At 35.1% G+C, this 18,586-nt stretch overlaps 2 protein-coding genes across 2 annotated transcripts; both read right to left on the bottom strand.

Moving 5' to 3' along the window:
• Positions 1-1,462: 1,462 nt before the first annotated feature.
• LOC110774298 (EG45-like domain containing protein) lies at positions 1,463-2,473 on the bottom strand. Its single transcript, XM_021978838.2, has 3 exons — positions 2,299-2,473; positions 1,816-2,095; positions 1,463-1,664 (listed from the first exon to the last, which is right to left on the bottom strand). Exons 1-3 carry the CDS (start codon positions 2,408-2,410, stop codon positions 1,658-1,660), a joined length of 399 nt encoding a protein of 132 aa, XP_021834530.1. The 5' UTR covers positions 2,411-2,473; the 3' UTR covers positions 1,463-1,657.
• A 1,718-nt stretch (positions 2,474-4,191) lies between these two features.
• Positions 4,192-8,437, bottom strand: LOC110774297 (EG45-like domain containing protein). The gene is made up of 3 exons (XM_021978837.2): positions 8,236-8,437; positions 4,486-4,762; positions 4,192-4,373 (listed from the first exon to the last, which is right to left on the bottom strand). Exons 1-3 carry the CDS (start codon positions 8,342-8,344, stop codon positions 4,367-4,369), a joined length of 393 nt encoding a protein of 130 aa, XP_021834529.1. The 5' UTR covers positions 8,345-8,437; the 3' UTR covers positions 4,192-4,366.
• Positions 8,438-18,586: the final 10,149 nt, after the last annotated feature.

The following is an 18,586-nucleotide window of genomic DNA, read 5'->3' as shown; positions in this document are numbered from 1 at the left end:
CAAATACCACATGAATTACAGGGTGTGTGCCACCAAGACTCATCACCATGGAGCATTGTACCACCTGTCTTATAAGTTACATTCCATCCGCTTCTCCGTTAGTCACATGGGGTCTTTTCTTAAGGGAAATTTCGTCTCTTTATTTCCCAACCCTCTCTACTTCACACGTTTTCTCTCTCTTTCCTCTCACTCCTTCAGTTGTCTCTCTTTAAACACATCAACAACTTTCCCAAGAAAAATCCAACACTCGAACACATGAATAACCATTATAGGGGAAAAAATGAAGTGAGAAATGACAATGGTTTTTCTAGTTATGCCTTGGATTTCTTATTTCCCATTTTTTGGATGATTTGTATGAGAATGGTGTTGTAGGGGAAGCCTCACCTTTTGGGGTTATGTACCAGTTTTGGGTCTCCGAATTTGAGGGGAGAGGATTTGGTGTCCCCAATTTCATCCCAAGTATCGTGAGATAATGAGTTATTTTCTATGAAAAACAAAAAATGAAGTAAGGCTAGAGATAAAAGCATAATTGCCCTTGCATCGTGATAGTAGGTCTAGCCAAGAACTCCAGCAAGCTTGACTCTCTTCAACACCCACCTTGGATGAGTCATGGGCATTATCTAAGGCCCTTGGATGAGGCCTTATTTCTTAACCGTTGAATTAAACTAACCAATTTGATCCAACAATTAAGACATAGGGTCTCATATAAAGGCCTTAGATAAGGCCCTCCCTATAGAATTCTACTACCTTGGATGCAACAAGTTGCAAAAGTGCTCTAAGCCACACACATATTTTTTTAATTTAAGAATAAGCAATAATATTTTTTGATAAATTAGTTGCCTTAATAAATACCATACTTGTGTGGCCTGGAGCACTTGTGTTATAAGATATTGCATAAGTCACATGTGTTATGTCATTATGATGGCATCCATTCCTGTGTAATTTATCCCATTGATTTGGTTTATGTTGAGAGTTTTGTCTCACATTGAAAAGTTGAGAGATCTGAAATGAGCTCTTAAGAAATTGAGTTATTCTCCTCGTCAATTGATTTTGAGGTGTTACTTCAATTTCTTTCATGGTATCAGAGCAAAACGGCCCCACGCCTGCTTTCACCTTATCTCTCCATAAATCGAGTGTTGTTTGGCGTTGCGAACTTGCGAGACTTTTCCTCCCACTGTTTTTCCTCCTCTTATACGTTCTTTTTTTTAAGGTGAGACCCAAGGGTATCCACCGCCGACAGCAGTGACTAATCCCTTTCGCCGCGGGAGCTCTCCCAATGGAGGTAAACGGCTGGCCATGAAATGCGCTCCATTCCCATGGACGGGGATCGAACCCCCAACCTCATAGTTAAGGAATGAGGTGAGCTACCACCACACCACATCTCATGGTTTCCTCTTATACGTTCTTCGAATACACCAAACCCCATTCAATTGGAAAACGATAAGAAAGTGCAAGATGTACATTTTGTATAAACAGCAAGGGCCCTCTTTATTTAATTATCACGTGCAAAACATAAAAGTTTCACACAGAGTGCTGCTTTCTTATTCATGACTTGACTTCAATGAAACATAAAAGTTTCACACAAAATGTGGCATAAATTTTGCGTGACATGATAATTTGCTCCTCCATATGGCTTAGAGAGCTAGCTAGCTTAGCTTCAAACCCTGCATACAAGAGAGATCTTTTAAATAAATAAAAATTCGGAAGAAAAAGAAAGAGGAATAAATAAAACTTGATGGTAATTTGCATGAATGAAACAGATGCCTTGTTGCTGAAGAAAATATAGATAGGGAAACTAATGTGGTGGGTGCTTACTGATTATACTCAATCGTGATCTTGCCAGCGTCGGGGTTAGCAATGGTGGCAAAGGCTTCCTGAGAGAGATCGAGGGTTGCTTGGCATCCAGGAGAAGGACAGAGATCCACAATTTTAACCACAACGCTGGTACCCTTGCAAGGTTGTGGCACACCTTGGTTAGTAGCGCCGGTGCATGTTACTCTGTAGCTTCTTCCACAAGCAGCTTTATTGTTAAAAATGGGAGCGCTTGCTGCAGCAATCATCACACCATCGTTTTGATATCCGTTGCATGAGGAGGCTGCAAGTCCATCAAAAATGCACACGCATAATTAAGAGGCTTTATTTTGATTAAGAACTCATGAGCATAAACTATTAGTAAAGTGAGAGCATATTGCTAAGTAGAGGCACTGGCAAAACAAGCCAATGAGCACCAGTTTTCCTTTTGGAAACTAATTTAGCTTGTGACATTCAAAAACTACCAAGAAAAACTTGTATACTTACGAACGTAAGGAGGCGTGTAAAAAGTGGCTGTTCCCTGCTCTGCATATGCGGCCGAGGAAAGCCATACAACCATGGCCACCACCACAATGAGAACTCGCATTTCAAATGCCATTAAATCTTTCTCAAACAAATAACTTTTAATAATTATTTCTAGTGCAGTATTTTGTGAAGTAAAGTAGAAGGCTCCCCTCCTTTTTATAGAGCAAACGTAGGTATAGCTAGATACTGTACCTTATATCCATCGTCATGTTGCGTGTCACATTATTTTTTGTCCTGGCTGCGTCAATGCCAGTCTTTTTCTTTTTGGCAATGCCAGTCTTCGCTGTCATCTTTGAAAATATTAGAGCCACCAATGGAAACCAATAATATTTTGTTGTGCAAGGAATACGCCAGTTATTGATTCCTTTTATTTTGTCTTTGCGTAGGAAAAGTAGAAAATTATTTTCATATACAACAGCGATTGCCCCAAATTATCGCGCATGCAATTTTTGGTCACGCCAAAGAGGCAGAAGATTGCGGACAAAATTCTTCTTTATCAATCCCCTATTTTCTACATGCTTTATTTCTTGTAAGGCCCAGTTTGGGATTGTTGTCATTTAAAAAGAAAGTTGTTTATGTTGTACTTTGAAAATAATTAGCTATAAAGTAAAGTAGCTCCATGTTTGATAAACAATATTTTTAAAGTGTTGTTAGTACAAAAAGCAATGTCAAAACCGTTTGGTAATTTTTAATATAAAACTGTTGTAACTGTGAATAATGACTAAAATAGACATGATGTTGAAAGTGTTATGTGCTAATCATGTGGTGGTAGTGGTGGTAATGGAGTGGAGGTGAAAGTGAAAGAGATGGAGGTGAAGGTGGTGGTGGTGGTGGTGATGAAGGTGGAGTTAGTGGTTGTGGTAGTGGATGTGGAGGTGGTGGCGGAGGATGAGAGGAGGAGGTGGATGTGGTGGTGGTGTCATTTTTTTAAATGAATAATGGTATTTTGAGAATTAAAAAAATTCATTAAAGGCTCATTTCTGCTTCTTTTGAAAGCAGCTTTGAAAAGCAACCCAAAACCTGCTTTTAAAAGGCCACTGCTTTCAAAATAATCATGATATTTTATTTTTACCAAACACCTTAAACTGCTTAACTTTAAAGTGAAGCATATTTTTTTGCGAAAAAAAGCAATCTCAAACAGGCCTATGTCAACTTTTCCTATTTGGAATTGTTGATCTCAAAACAAGACTAGTCCTAGTGTTTGGAAAATTCAAGGGAATGATAAAGTTTTGTGGACCATCTAGCTAGCTTGTGGATGAGGAGTCTTTATGGAGAGAAACTCTCATGCAACGGGATATCACATTTTGCTATTCTCGGCAATTAACACAATGACATGTGATATAACTTTTACACGTGTCATGGTTATTGGTTAGGGATAGTAAAATAGTGTTTCCCCGTTATAAGTAAGTTTTTTTCATCTTTATATGGCCTCCGTTGGTAGCTTCCAGGTAGACGTATCTATAGACTATGGGGTTTTTTAAGTATCTATGCAATTTTCATTTTTTATAAATTCCCGGATCTACACGCTTATTTCTTGGCCTGTTTCGAATTGAAGATTCCAAGTCAAGACTAGACCTACGGTTTGAAAAATTGAAGAGACTGAAAAAGTTTGGTGCATGGATGGATTGACGAACCACTTGTTCAACTATGACTATCGACAGAAGTTTCTAACATTTAAATTCCAAGCCAAATTTTGTTAAAAAAAGAAGGTCAAATTATGATTTTGTTAGCTGTAGTTTCGGTGAAGTTCAACTTAATCATTGTAGTTTGGAACTTTTTGCAATTCTAGGCTCGTAAGTTACTATCCAAGGATCAAAATTTGATTCAATTGATGAACCATGAGATGTTTTAAACTGAAAAATAATAACTTAAGGGCCTTCTTTATTTAATCATATAATCATATATTTATAACATCAGCTCATCACATGTGAAACATAATTACAGTTTCATACAGTGTTTGCTGCTTTAATTATTCCAGTAAAAGTGGCCTCTTCCTTCTTAGTCCTCGTGACTTTATTCTTAGAGAGCTTCAAACCCTGCATTCCATAAAAAATTAAGGAAAATTAAATTTGAACTCATAAGTTTCATATACATGATAAACTTTACTTAGGAAAAAAAAATCATTAGAGAGTGTTAATATGTGCTTACTGAGTATAACTAATCTTGATTTTGCCGGCGTCGGGGTTAGCAATGACGGTGAAGGCCTCTTGAGAGAGATCAATGGTTCCTCTGCATCCGGGAGGACAGTAGTCGACAATTTTAACGACAACGCTGGTTCCCTTGCAAGGTTTCGGGACACCTTGGTTAGTGGCTCCGATGCATGTCACTCTGTAACTTCTTCCACAAGCTGCTCTGTTGCCCCAAATGGCATCGCTTGCTGCAGCTATCATCACTCCATCATTTTGGTATCCGTTGCATGAGGAGGCTGCACGTCAACGAGAAAATTATTAAGGGATGTATAATTAGGGGTTCTCTTTTGATATAGGATCAACTTGGATTCTGTTTGTCTTCATGAAATGTATAGGTTGATTTATCAACGGGTGAACTAACTAAATTTATTAGTTTAAAATTAATCTAATGATATTTTTTTTTGTACTTATATTATAGTCTTTCTAGAAATAAAAGTATACATTAAATTATATAAATCACTCTAGTTCATAGCTCTTTTTTTACTCATTTCCAATAAACTTTAATATAAAACAAATACATATTAAAAGCAACCAAAAAACACATATTATCAAAATTGAAATATGTCAACATAATTCAAAGTGTACATATTTTAATGTGTATTTTTATTATTGCCTTGCAACTAAATGCATATAGAATTGAATTTTTTTGAACTTTAATAAGTTAATACATACTAGGATATATTTAATACAAATCAAATATATAAGTTTGATTTTTTTTCCCTAAAAAACCACTCTGATTATGGCCCATTGCAGCCCATAGTGCAGTTTCGCCATCTTATTACACCTCCATGCACCTTCTATTAGAATGAGTGCTGTTATTTATACCTTTTGTCCTATTTTCCCAACCAATTTATCTTTAAAATATTAAAGATAAATTTACTCATTTTTCGTCAAAAAAAAAAAGACAAAAAAAAAAGACAAATTTACTCATTTAAAAAATAACTTCTAAAGATTTAGAGAAAAAAATATTAAAACATTTAAAATAAATTAAAAAAATAAGAAAAAGATTATACAAAAAAAAAAGTAAAAAGATTAACCCCACCCCACTCTCTGTCTCTTCGCCTCCACCCACCCGCTCGGCCCTCCTCCTCTTTTTTCCCTCCTCTGTTTCGTCAACAGTCACCAACCCACAAACCACCTTCGCAAACAGACCCTTAGCACCAGATTTTCGGAGTCACCCCACAATCAAAAGATCCCAAGCAGACCCACCCCAAAATTTTCAATATCAATAATATGAAAGGACCTTTGATTGAGATTTAAATCAGCCCAACAATTCTAGGGTCTCAAATGTCTGCACCTCTCAACAGAGAGAGAGAGAATGGAGAACAACATCTGGGTTGGGTTCGGGTGCTAGGCGGTGGGTCTGATGGGTGGGGTGGGACGACAGCACTAGCACATGTTGTTTGAGTATTTTTATATTGTTTATTAAATTTATTTAATAATATATTTTTATTTACTTGATGGGTGGAAAAATAATGAGTATTTAAAAAAATAATAGTGGGTGAAAAAATAGTCCAACAAATAATATAGTGAAATCATTAGATGGTAATCAGATGGCCAAAATTTCAGATTTGACTTATTATTGGAAATAAAATAAGCTTCTAGTAAGTTTTTTTTTTTTGGGTCAGAAAGAGATTCCATTAAAGATGAAATATTACGAGTTATTTACACTAACATCTCCTTAGATTTTTTATTTTTTCACAAAATTCCCTCATGTTTTCAGCTCTTTTTGAGTTATTTACAGTAACACCCACTCAAGTTTTAGATTGTAATCACAAAACCCTTTTTTGTTGATTGTTCATCCAAAACTTGATGATTTCATTTTGAAAAAAGGATGCAAATGACAAAATCAACGTCAATGAATATATGTGCAATCTAATATGAAAGCCTAACTTTGTCATTTGGAAATTTTTTTATATAAAATCATCAATCTTTGGACCACAAAGGTAGCTCCACAAAATGAGCTCAATAAAATAAGAATCGTCTTGGGACCACCCTGTAATGCAATTCAATTATTAAAATTGACACATATAATTTGCTCCATAATCCTTGTTACAAATATTATCCAAATATGTAATTTTTCGGCCATCTAAACTTAGGAACAAATACAGTCTGCCAGCTAGAACTGATGAAGTGATTTTGATGGTAGTCAATGGCAAAAAAGCTTTTGATTTTGTTAATTTTCTGCAAAGATGATCATGCGAAGATAACATATATCATTGAAAATAGACTGAAAAAAGTATTTTCACATAATTCTCCTATGATCACATATGATACATAGACACATATATATAAGGGAAGCTGTAATTTCTCCTACACTATAGCCGTATCAAAATCAAATAAAATAGCTGTCTGCTATTAGTTTACTTTCCTTGTATATATTGTTGACATTCTCTAGTTACCAGCCATTTTTTGACAAACTACACTGGTAGACTATCAATATGAACTTCTTGTTTTTTGTTTTGTTTTGTTATTATTACAAGTGATAGTCTAAACTAAAGAGGGAGGGGGGTTTCACACACACACACGAGTTCGAACTTGAGACCTCTAGTCTGCAAGTCAAGGCTCTTTTCCACTAGGCTGGTCCCTATGGCAATTACTAATGTGTGGGGCATGTCAACATTTGAACAGTGCAACGTTTTGACCTATTCGGCAAAACATTATTGCCCAGACTTGGAACAAGCCCCCCATCAATGAAAGGTAGCCTAGGCAAAAATGGACCCCATTTACCTATCTAGCCCAAAGGTAAGAATTGCCTGAGTTACTGCTTGGGTTGATTGATCTCATGTTGACATAAAAAGGAAAAAATACCAAAATATTCAGAATTTTTTTTTTCTATAAATACCTAACCATGTTCTTCACTTCTCACACCAAAACTTCATACAAATTCCTCTCCTCATATCTAATGCGAATAGTGCTCGCCTTTACTTGCCATGCAATGGGTGGAAAAGTAAAATAAAACAAGGTAGGGCAGTCACTATTCACATAAATAGTGTCTGCCTTTTGCCATGGCACCATGGGTGGAAGTGCTCTAAATACAGTTGCGTTAGTGGAGCCCACCAATACAATGGGGTTCACCTCTATTAGAGAAGTGGTACACAAGGTGGTATATAAATGTGGTATGACTAACATTTTCCTATATACATTTATACAAACACATGTGGTATGCCTAGCATTTTCCTATATACATATAAACAAACACATTATATATAAGAGGGTAAAATGGTAAAATTTCAAGCCTTTTAACATTTTACTAAACCCTCATCAATTTATATTATAAAACTCATATGAAACTGACACAGGTTGAAATTGTTTCGAATAAACACACTAATTGAATCATTCCGAAAGATATAGGACAGTCGATTAAACAAATTTCTCCTACTCTTTGAAACCTAATTAAGAAATTAATGTAATACTCAGATTAATGAAGCTTTGCACATCAGCTTAAAGAAAAGATAGCAGCCATGAAGGCCATCTTCTTTACGTTCCTCTAGCATAAGAATACCAGCAGGAGTATTGAGCTGATGTTAAAGAATGATGTTAAGAATACCAGCAGGAGTATTGAGAACATATTAGGTTTAAGAATAACTCATGAGCCAACATGCCGCCTCACCAGAGCAAAACTGGTTGTGTAAAAACACCAGTTTTCCTGTGAGGAACTAGTTCAGCTTGTGATAATGTATTCGAAATGGCGAAATAATATACTTACGAACATAAGGAGGTGTATAAAAAGTGGCTGTTCCCTCGGCTGCATATGCGGCGGAGGGGAGGCATATAGCCATGGCAAGCACAAGGAAAACTCGCATTTCCAATCCCATTGTTTCCAGACCAAATAACAAGTATGTGTTAGCTAGTCTGCAATATTTTGTGGAGCAAAACTAAAGGCTTCGTCTGTGATGAGCAAAAACAAAAATTCTTCTCTCCATTTTATAGAAGAAATGTAGAAAAAGCCGATCGTCATGTTTCATGCGTCACAATACTTTCTATATATCTAACTCAAGGGGTCCAATGTCCTCACTTCTTCTCTATAGAGCTATCTACGACAATAATAGAGTGGTCGCAGAAGAATATGCCAATTGATTCTTTTTTTAATAAAGGCTTAAATGTCGAAATGGTCCCTGTATTTTACCTTATCGGCCAATTTAGTCCCCGTGTTATTAATTTGGCCAATTTAGTCCCCGTATTTGTATCTATTAACAAATTTGATCATTTCCGTCAAAATTATATTAAAACCTAAAAAAAGGACATTTAAAATTAATTTAAAAATCTGTACTAAATTATAAAGATTTAAACTCAAATAATAATAATGCTAAAATGATTAAAACCCACACAACCTCAACCTCCAATGGTCTTGATTCCTGTAGGAAAAAAAAAAGGTTCTTAGTTGAATTGATGCCTGCTCTTTTCTTGCTGCAATTTTTCTTCTCTCTCTCTCTCTCTCTCTCTCTCTCTCTCTCTCTCTCTCTCTCTCTCTCTCTCTCTCTCTCTCTCTCTCTCTTATGTTTTAGATTTTCTCATACTCTACCCTTCATCTCTCTCTCCTCTCCGATCCATTGGCCTAAATGTCGTCGACTTTTGCTGCAACGAGGATGATCAATTTGCAATAGAGCCATCAAGGTTATAGTGACTGGCTATGAATATCTTAGTGATTTGTCAGAGAGAGAGAGAGAGAGAGAGAGAGAGAGAGAGAGAGTTGTTGTGGTTTAGGTGGGGTTGGAATGGTGGTGAGGGTGGCTGTGGGTTTGGGGTTGGAGTGGTGGTGGTGAGGGTGGCTGGGTTTGGGAGGTGGTTGAGGTGTGTGCGTGAAAATGGAGAAGGTGAAATTTTAAAAATATATATTCCATTTTCAGATTGAATTTAAAATTTTATAATCAATTACAATTTTTTAAATTAATTTTAAATATTTTATATTTTATATTTTTAAGGGAATGGACCATATTGACTAAAATATACAAACACAAGGACCAAATTGGCCAAATTGATAACACAGGGACTAAATTGGCCTATGAGATAAAACGCATGGACCATTTTAACATTTAATCCTTTAATAAATTGAGGTTAGACAAAAAGTCCCAGTTTAATACACTTATCATCAACTGTGATTGCACAAAAGTCTCGTATTAAAGAGGGTTGGCCAGTGGCCAATAATACTTCTTGAGTTTAAAAAAAAAAAAAAAGTTTTTCTCCTATGCAGACCTTCAGATGTTATTACCGTGCATGCGCCATATATTTTTTACTACCCCTCCCTACTTTCCTCCATGTTTACAATGACGTCCGGACATTACAAAAGTAGTAAAATGATTATTTTCCGAGTAATTCTATGTGTGTATGTATCACATTAAATAATTGTATATTGTTTGGGATTTTTAAAAGAATTTATTACTCATATTGCTAACCACATCACATTAGATGCAGCTAACACATTAGGAGAAACCATAGTTTAAACCTTGATTTCAACGATTTTAATTATGCGTTGTCATATTCAGGGCCGGCCCTTGGCCAGGGCAACCAGGGCCACCGCCCGGGGCCCACGATTGAGAAGGGCACAAAAAAATTTTATATTAGCTTATATATATGCATATGATCAGACAACAAAATATATATGTATATATATGCAAAACAAAATTATAAGTGCTCATAAAAAAATAAAATAACTAAAAGTAATGGGTATGGCTACATTATATTGCCCCTATGCTCAACTGGTGTACATATTACCTTATTTCCATTTTCAACATTTAAGTAAATGTCTTTGTCCTTTTACTTTCATTTATTTTTATATTACTCCATTTACTTAAGTTTACAATGTAAATAAGGAAGTACCCCTCATTTGGATTCAAATAAAAATACTAGAAAATCAAATTCCCACCAAATAAAAATATGAAAAATCGGTTTTAGTGCAAAATACAATTTATGCTAAAAATGATGGCTCATTAAGTCAATATATACTTCATACTAAAATTCCATAAAATCAAGTTTTCTTATTGGATGTGTAAGGAATAAAAGCCGCCAAAAATTATCTTGAGAAAATGATTATTCCGAAAAACCATTTTTCATACTTAGTCAATATTGCACCTCCGCTAAAAACATTATGGGTCCGCCAATGGTGGCAGACATAAGAATTCTCTCTCTCTCTCTCTCTCTCTCTCTCTCACCCAAAGCACGCATCTCCTCCCTAGGTTTCTCTAAACAAGGATTTTCTTATCAGGCTTTTGGTTTTTGTCTCAAATGGTGAGGAAGGCTATTTCAATCGATTCTCATACTTGCAAATTGCAATACACTAGTTAATGAGTTTTGTCAAATTGGGTCGGTAATTATTTAGAATGGGTTATGGATAATTTGGTTTGAAGGGGATTAGGTGTCTTGAGAGCTAGCTAGGTGGGTGGGTGCTATTCGGCTTGTGGTAGATGGTGGTTGCTAGGTGGCTGGTGGTGTTTGGGTGGTGGCTTGTTTGGTGCAGCCTGGGAAGGAAGTGATGAAGTTTTTCATGTTTGTTTAATATTCTAAAATAATTTTTTAAAATTGTTAACATCCATGCTGGATTTACACTTAAGATGAGTTACATAAGTCCTTATAAGTTATTTTACAAAAAGATAAACTTGTCTTTAAAATTTTAAAGATATGGTGGGTGGGAAAATAGGACAAGATGATGAAAATAGCATCACTCAATTAATTATTTGATTAAAATAATAATAATTTATGAATAAAGGGCACACTCTTAGAGTTTTGCCATGAGCCTTCAATCACCCAGGGCCGGCCCTGGTCATATTTAACTATTAGTTGCGATCAAATAAAGTCGAAATTGAGGATTTGTTCATATTTTATAAATGGAGTAGTTCTTTTAATTTATAAACAACGGTTCGTTCTTGTTCTTCAACCAATGCACTACTTGTCACTACAAGAAAAATAAACAATATGAATAAAACAAGGTGTGTTTAATGACTTTACGTGTCCATCAAATTCTTCCTTTCATCATCTTTTTATTATCTTTGATGCCCAATGTTACGAAACTCGTCATATCATCAGGTGAAAACAAAAGGCCACATTGATATCATGCACGCTTAACGATAAGAAATAAGATCGTATGAGCCGGCAGAAGAGCACAGATGAACACAAGAAGCCACAGCAGCAAAACAAAGCCAGCGCAGAGCCATCTCAGCTAAGCATGATAGCCAAATCTTACATTTTGAAGTTAAGCTAACTTCAATTAACTAAAAAACATGGATCCTTTTCAACTAATAGGAACTGATTTACAGTGGACGTAGAGCTTTGGATTCTATTCAAGGGAGGTCATATGAGGATTGGATACAATTAAGTCTACTTTTACGGAAACCAACTTTGTTTACGAACTTAACGGTATGTACAAACTTATATGGCGCATGACATGGCAACCGATCTAAACTTATATGGAGAAAGAATATAAAAGAAGAGGTTTTTTTATCTTTGGTTTCTTCTCTTCTACTGGTTATAGCTAGCGAAATTTCTAATGTTTTTAAGCGTGAGACTTGATCCTTTTAATTACACATCGATCAAGTCTTGTTTAAATTTGAATTAGACTAATCAAATGAAATTTTACTATCTAGGAAATGATCTCTTCTGTCAGCTTTTACTTGTCGTTATTTGTGGCTCTATATCAGAAATCTAGAAGTCTTCCAAATTATCAAATTGTTCTTCGAAATTTAGAAAGCTTTTCGAATCCAATTAGAAGAAAAGTTCAAAATTTTTATTTCAATAACAAAAAAAAATATACTTACAAATGCATAGAGATTTATGAAAGGTTGCAGTTCATTTATGTGGTACTACAACTTGCAAAATGTATCCCCACACCATCATTACAAAAACGAAGATGCCTAAATCTATTACATATAGGATAATTACTTCTTGTAGGTGAACATGACATCACTTTGACTCTTATTTAGAATTATGAACACCTATAGGTAGTAATTTAACGGCCAGTATTACTTTTTGTAGTTGACTATTGTATAATTTAATTTAGTTTTTATTTTTATGTGTAACTTTCCAAGTTTCAAAGTTATCCAAAGAGTCTTATATACTTGGTTTGAAGAAGAAATTAAGCCCTCGAATGGTCCAGTTAGCGTTGTTGATGCCCAAAAAGGGACTTTATTTTGAGCAAGGTCTAAAATATCGAGAGTTTCGGAAATATCGGTGGTCCAAAAATACGGATATATCGATGGAAATATCCAGGAAATATCGATATCGATAAAAATTGAATAAAAATAAAGGAAATTGTGAGAAAAATTTGGAAATTTTTATTGAAACTTTAGAGGATGTTTACTTTAGTCAATTGTCTATTATTTTATCACAAAAAATTGGAAGGAAATGCATGGCATGGTGGGTTTGACTGATTTAAGTTGATTATGTAGTGACCTGACAAACACTGTGACTTTAGAAAATATGTAATAATTAGTGAAAGAAAATTAAACACACCATAATTTTTTAGTTATATATAATAATTTACTACAATATATTACACTTGATACATATGATAAAATATATGAGCTTGACCAAAAAAACAAAGATAAAATGTATGAGTAACTTAGTACCACATAGAAAGAATTCCTATTAAAGTTCAAACTTAGTATCACATATAATGAACAATATTAAAACTCGAAGTGAATAATACAACTCCATAATATATAACCAAAAAAAAAAAAATACAACTCCATGATAAAATAATAAATAACATAAAATATATGCCTAAATTTATCCATAGGGAATTTTTTTAATATAGAAATTTATCCTAGATAATAAATATTAACTTGCAGACATTTTAAATACCTAATAAATATTACATGCCGAAAATATATTCAAAAACTCATCTGCAGCGAGTTGGATAAGGCGCAGTGGGTGGTTGAGAAAGGGAGGGGTTCGAATCCCTCTATGCGAGAGAGCGAGACGTTTCAACATTTTTCATGTATTTTTCGATTTCATATCGCGATATTATCGACAAAAATATCGATATATTGACGATAATTAAGTGGATATGTGCGAAAATATCTCCCATTTATCAATATTTAATACTATGACTTTGAGAGGGGAGGAAGCTTTTTGCGGTTTCTTTCGATTTGGAATAAGTCACAGACACTCTTTGGGTTCTCTGTGTAATTTTTCTTTCGGTTTGGAATAAGTCACAGAGACTCTTTGGATTCTCTGTGTAGTTTTCACATCTCCTTTTGTGAGAGCTCTTTATCTCTCATTTGTGAGAGTTTTATTTGTATTGTTATGGCTTGATTTTTTTAAAGCTTTATATCTTTTTTATTATTATGAGTTTGCAATCTTAGTTGGGATCGATGCCTATGCCAGAGTTTCTTCAATCCTGCGCGATCTTTAGTAGAGGCGCACCTGATTGTCATAATTTTGATGTTAGATCGCTCCGTTATTGTAATGGTCCTTTGTGGCTAGTAGTTTTGTTTTTTGGTTGAATTATGAATGCAATAACAAAATTTCTCAACAAAAAAAAAATCTCGAAAAATTCTAAAAAATTTATCCAAAATTTCTCAAGATCAATCGAACTAACTTCGGCATCGAAGGGCCTTTGGCCACCAACCCCCAGGTGTGGCCCGTTGACCTAGATTTGTTTTACAAGAACCAAGGGATTAGAAAGAGAAGGAAAATCAAAGATCAATGAATCAACCAGCAAATATTTCCCGTGCGGAAATTTGCTCAAATAAGTATCATATAGGAATATGTGAAAATATTTTACTATAACTAAAGTTTGTTCTTCAATCCTTGTTCACTCACCGATAGGTAATGTCTCGTAAAAGGGCCAAAAAAAATTATGGAAATTAATGATTTAGAATTTGTAAAGTTTCTTGGTTTTTTTTTTCGCCAAATTTTTTCTCACACATACATTGCCAAGGTGTCATGGGGGTTTGAACGTGAGATCACTGGCTTGCAAGTCAAGGGCGTTTTCCACTAGGCTAGAACTCGTTGGCAAAGTTTCTTGTTTGGCTAATAGGAATTAAACACGGAATTTAATGTTTATCTTTTTCTATAAACGACGCATGTTAGATGTCTTAATAGTGGTAGTGATGATAGTGTCATCATGTATGATGTTGGTAGTGGTCTGCTAGGGGTAAAGCGGTGGCGAGGTGGTAGTAAGAGTAGTGGTAGTGGTCAATGATGGTGTGGTTGTGGTTGTGGCAGTCACAATGATGGTCGGGGTGATGGTGATGATGCACATGACAAGGCAGTGGTAGCAGAGGTGGTGGTAGGGGTGGTGGGGGTGGTTGGTGGTGGAATTTCTCCATGAAATTTAAGGGCCCGTCTGGTAACGTTTTCGGAGAGTGTTTTCAGAGAATATTGTCAGAGAATGAAAACAAGAAAACAAATTTGCATTTTCAGGAAATGAAAATGCGTCTGGTAGATTAATTAGAAAACATCTTCAGAAAACAAAAACAATGAAAACGTGTCTGGTAGTACAATTGTTTTTCAGGTGTATTTTTTATAATTCTGATATTTTTAGAGGCTAAAATTATTATTATAAACAATGAAAAAAATTAAAGCTAAAAAACTATTTTATCTCCTTTCTTTTTTCTTTTCTTTTTTTCTTCTTTTTCTCCTTTTCTCTCTTTCCTCCTCTTTTCTTCTTCTTTTCCTTCGCACGATTGTTTCTCTTTTTCTTCATCTTTTCTTCTTTCTTCCTCATTTCTTCTTCCTTTCCTTCCCAGGCCGCACCCACTCCTCCTTCCTTCCATGGCATGAATCTCATACACCCACCCATCTCTCTCTCTCTCTCTCTCTCTCTCTCTCTCTCTCTCTCTCTCTCTAGGTTCCACTAATTAATGGTTGTGGTGGTTTGATTGGGTGATGATGGTGGTTGAGCTGGGTATATGGTGGTTCTTCTTCTTGTCTCTGTTTTTCTTTTCTTTTCTTTCTTCCTCTGTATTTTTTTTCTTAGTTTGCAGATTTGTGTTATATTGGGTTAGAGAAGATGGGTGTTGTTCCTGTTGGTAGAGAGGAGTGAGCCAAGCCAGAGAGAAGAGTGGTCAAGAAAGGGGGAGATAAGAGAAGGGTGAGTGAGGAGAGAAGAATTTTGGTTTTTGGTCTGATTGGGAAAGAAGATTGAGCGAGAGAGTGTTTTGAGCGTTTGTTTTCTAGGAGAACAAAAACAACTTTTTTTTGTTTTGTAGAAGTAAACGTGAAGTTGGTTTCATTTTATGAAAACATTTTCAATGTTTTTTGTTTTTGCCTACCGAACACGTTTTTGCTTTGTTTTTGTTTTTTGAAAATGAAAATAAGCCTCTAAAACATAAACGAACGGGGCCTAAAATTTTCATTGTATATACAACGAAATTTGTGTATGTGAATATAGAAATTCTAATTTTTGTTCAAATTCCAAGTTTATTTCACTGATCTGAAAAGCATATGTCATGTAAAACACAAGTTCACCAAAATGTTTTTTTTATTTACGTAATTAAATGTATATAGACTTACGAGTATAGGGAGGTTGGTAGAAAGTTGCATTTCCTCTATACTTTAGACCTTGCTCCTTTGCTAGGTTTCTGTCAACGACGTATGCAATTACAATTTGAAAACTGTATCCCAAGATAAATTCTATTACAATTTGCATAATGATTGCCATTTTCCTTGTAGGCAGATAAATTCTATTTCAATATATTCAGTAGACCTAAAGCAAATTCAATTGAATCAGAGTACAAGACTGATTTTAGAAGACGAAATCGAACGAGAATTAGAGCTAAGACGAAGAACAAAGCTTGTAGCTTGTGAAGTAGAAGCTTTGTTCTTAGCTCTTGTTGAATGAAAAATCAGAACAATTCGAGTAAAAGTAAGATTTCGGAAAAAGAAATCGAAGCATAAATTGAATATTGGACCTCAGAGACGACAAATAATAGAGATCAGAGCTCGGGGAAGAAAACACAAAACTGATCAAACCCGACAAAACATGAGATTGCAAAACCAAATTGAATCTGAAAAAATGAAATCAATAAAACAAATCGAAAACCAACAAAACACAACACATATCAAAATTCTAAAATCTAACTATATAATACAATGCAATAACAATTTGAAAAACTAAAAGCAACCCAGAGCAGATCGCAATACCAAATCGAATATGAAAAACGAAATTAATAACACTAGATAGTAACAAAACATAAATCAATCATCAAAAGTTCACAATAGACACCTCAATTGAATTGAAATCCGAAGAGAATCACATGTTAAATTCAAATTGGGTACTAGCAGGTTTGAGTTTTTTTCCTCTAAAAATCATAGTGCAAGGATATTAATAGTATTCACACATTATTTAAATTAAAAAATAGGACAACTTGCTTGTTTTGGTTTTTTTTTTTCTCCAAAAATTATGTTTTACTATTAGTTTATAATAGAGTTATTTACATTAATATCCCCTCAGTTTTTTGGTTTTTCTACAAAACTCCTTAGGTTTCAAAAATTACACGAACACCCCTTGAGGTTTTAAATTGTGTTCACAAAACCCCTTTCTGTTGATTTTTCGTGCAAAGAGTGATGATTTAATATATATATATATATATATATATATATATATATATATATATATATATATAAAATTTTGAAACAACAAAGTTAGGCTTTAAGATTAGATTGCACATTCATTCATTGAGATTAATTTTGTCATTTGCATAAGTTTTTATATGAAATCATAAATTTTTGGACGAACAAATTCCGAAAACCTTTGGCGGTGTTAGTGTAAATAACTAATGCTAGAAATTAAATCTTGTTTATCGATCGTAGTATTAATCAATCATGAAAACCATGGGGCTAGGGGTCGCTCTCTCGTTTTCCCACAAGGAGAGCCAAAACTAGGGTTTCATGGGTTATGGCAGCTAGGTACTAGGGTGTCTTGCCGTTGTCTTCCTAGTGGAATAGAGGTCTAGCGTGGCCTTGTTTGATCAACGTTCAAGCATCATTGCCTCTATCTGTGATGCTTTAACAGGTGGGCTCTTTTGGTGCGAAATAGGGCTGCTCGTTTTCTTATTATTTGGATCTCTGTTTGGAGTATAGAGGTTGATGACTTTGAGCAATCGTTTGGAAGCCAACTGTTTCTCCCTTATAGTGAACGAGTGGGGGTGTTGATCGGCGATTTTGCAGCCTTTAATCGTCTTGCTGGATTATCCTATAACCTTGTGGCCGGGGCTTTGTCTAGCCAAGAGGCTAATTGGGATCTATTTATGAAATTTTTTCCAGAACTGAGGGGGAGCGCGGATGATGTCTTTGTCCAAGAAATTGTGTCACATAGTTTTTGGAGTGTAAGGGATGGTGCCGGCATAGGGGCTCTTGATTACACCCAAGTTTTTAAGGTAGGTCCTTTTGTCCAAGGGGTTGGTGCTGTTGCGATAATAACTGATAATGCAGAGGAGACAGGCCTCGAGAGGTCTCCACTGACTCACAGTTAGTGTGTGGTTGGAGCATTTGTGGGCTTGGCATCCAACAAACGTTCTGTCACCTGAAGTTTGCTTCTTCAAGATAAGAAGACGAGTTGGTTCTCGAGGTAGTTCTTTTTTCCTTTTGTGTTTTGTTCTGTGGTTGTTCGTACAAAGGACAATGTTTATATAAGAGGCCTTCTTTGACAGAACCTCAGAGGCGTTGGTGTGCTCTTTCAATGGGTTTTCTTAGTTTGTGTTTGTGGGTGGTGTATATTTGTTTTAGAGGTGTCTGCTCTGTTATTGTGGTTTTGTCTAGACTCTTTCCTTGCCCAGAATTTCTGAAAAGGCTTTAGCAAGGCCACTGTTATCATGCATGTTCTTCTATAATGTTCTTAAAATATTAATGGAATTCATCTTCTTCTCAAAAAACTAATGGTAGAAATTACCTACAAATTTGTAGACGGAAGTAAAGCAAATTGAGACTTCAATTGTTTTTAAAGGGCAAATGAATAATTAAGACTTGCTTCTAATGGGCTTATCGACTTTGCAGACAATATAAACTTTCGTTTCAGGCCCGTTTCCAAAAGAAAAAGAAAAAGAAAAAACCACCCACGTGAATTGCACGTGTAAGACCATCTCTCATTGGCACCAATACTAAAACCCTAGCAAACTCTA

Source organism: Prunus avium, chromosome 1 (assembly GCF_965620075.1).
Source record: "Prunus avium chromosome 1, drPruAviu1.hap1.1, whole genome shotgun sequence".
Lineage (NCBI taxonomy): Eukaryota > Viridiplantae > Streptophyta > Magnoliopsida > Rosales > Rosaceae > Prunus > Prunus avium.
The sequence above is the reverse complement of the archived record's forward strand: the minus strand, read 5'-3'. Positions and strand labels throughout refer to the sequence as shown.

Bases quoted from the DNA above. Each gene is read 5' to 3' on its own strand.
- LOC110774298 (XM_021978838.2), bottom strand. From the start codon at position 2,410: ATGGCATTTGAAATGCGAGTTCTCATTGTGGTGGTGGCCATGGTTGTA. The intron at 2,096-2,298 runs GTAAGTATACAA...ATGGACTTGCAG, and splicing joins TTACACGCCTCCTTACGTTC to CCTCCTCATGCAACGGATAT.
- LOC110774297 (XM_021978837.2), bottom strand. From the start codon at position 8,344: ATGGGATTGGAAATGCGAGTTTTCCTTGTGCTTGCCATGGCTATATGC. The intron at 4,763-8,235 runs GTAAGTATATTA...GTTGACGTGCAG, and splicing joins TTATACACCTCCTTATGTTC to CCTCCTCATGCAACGGATAC.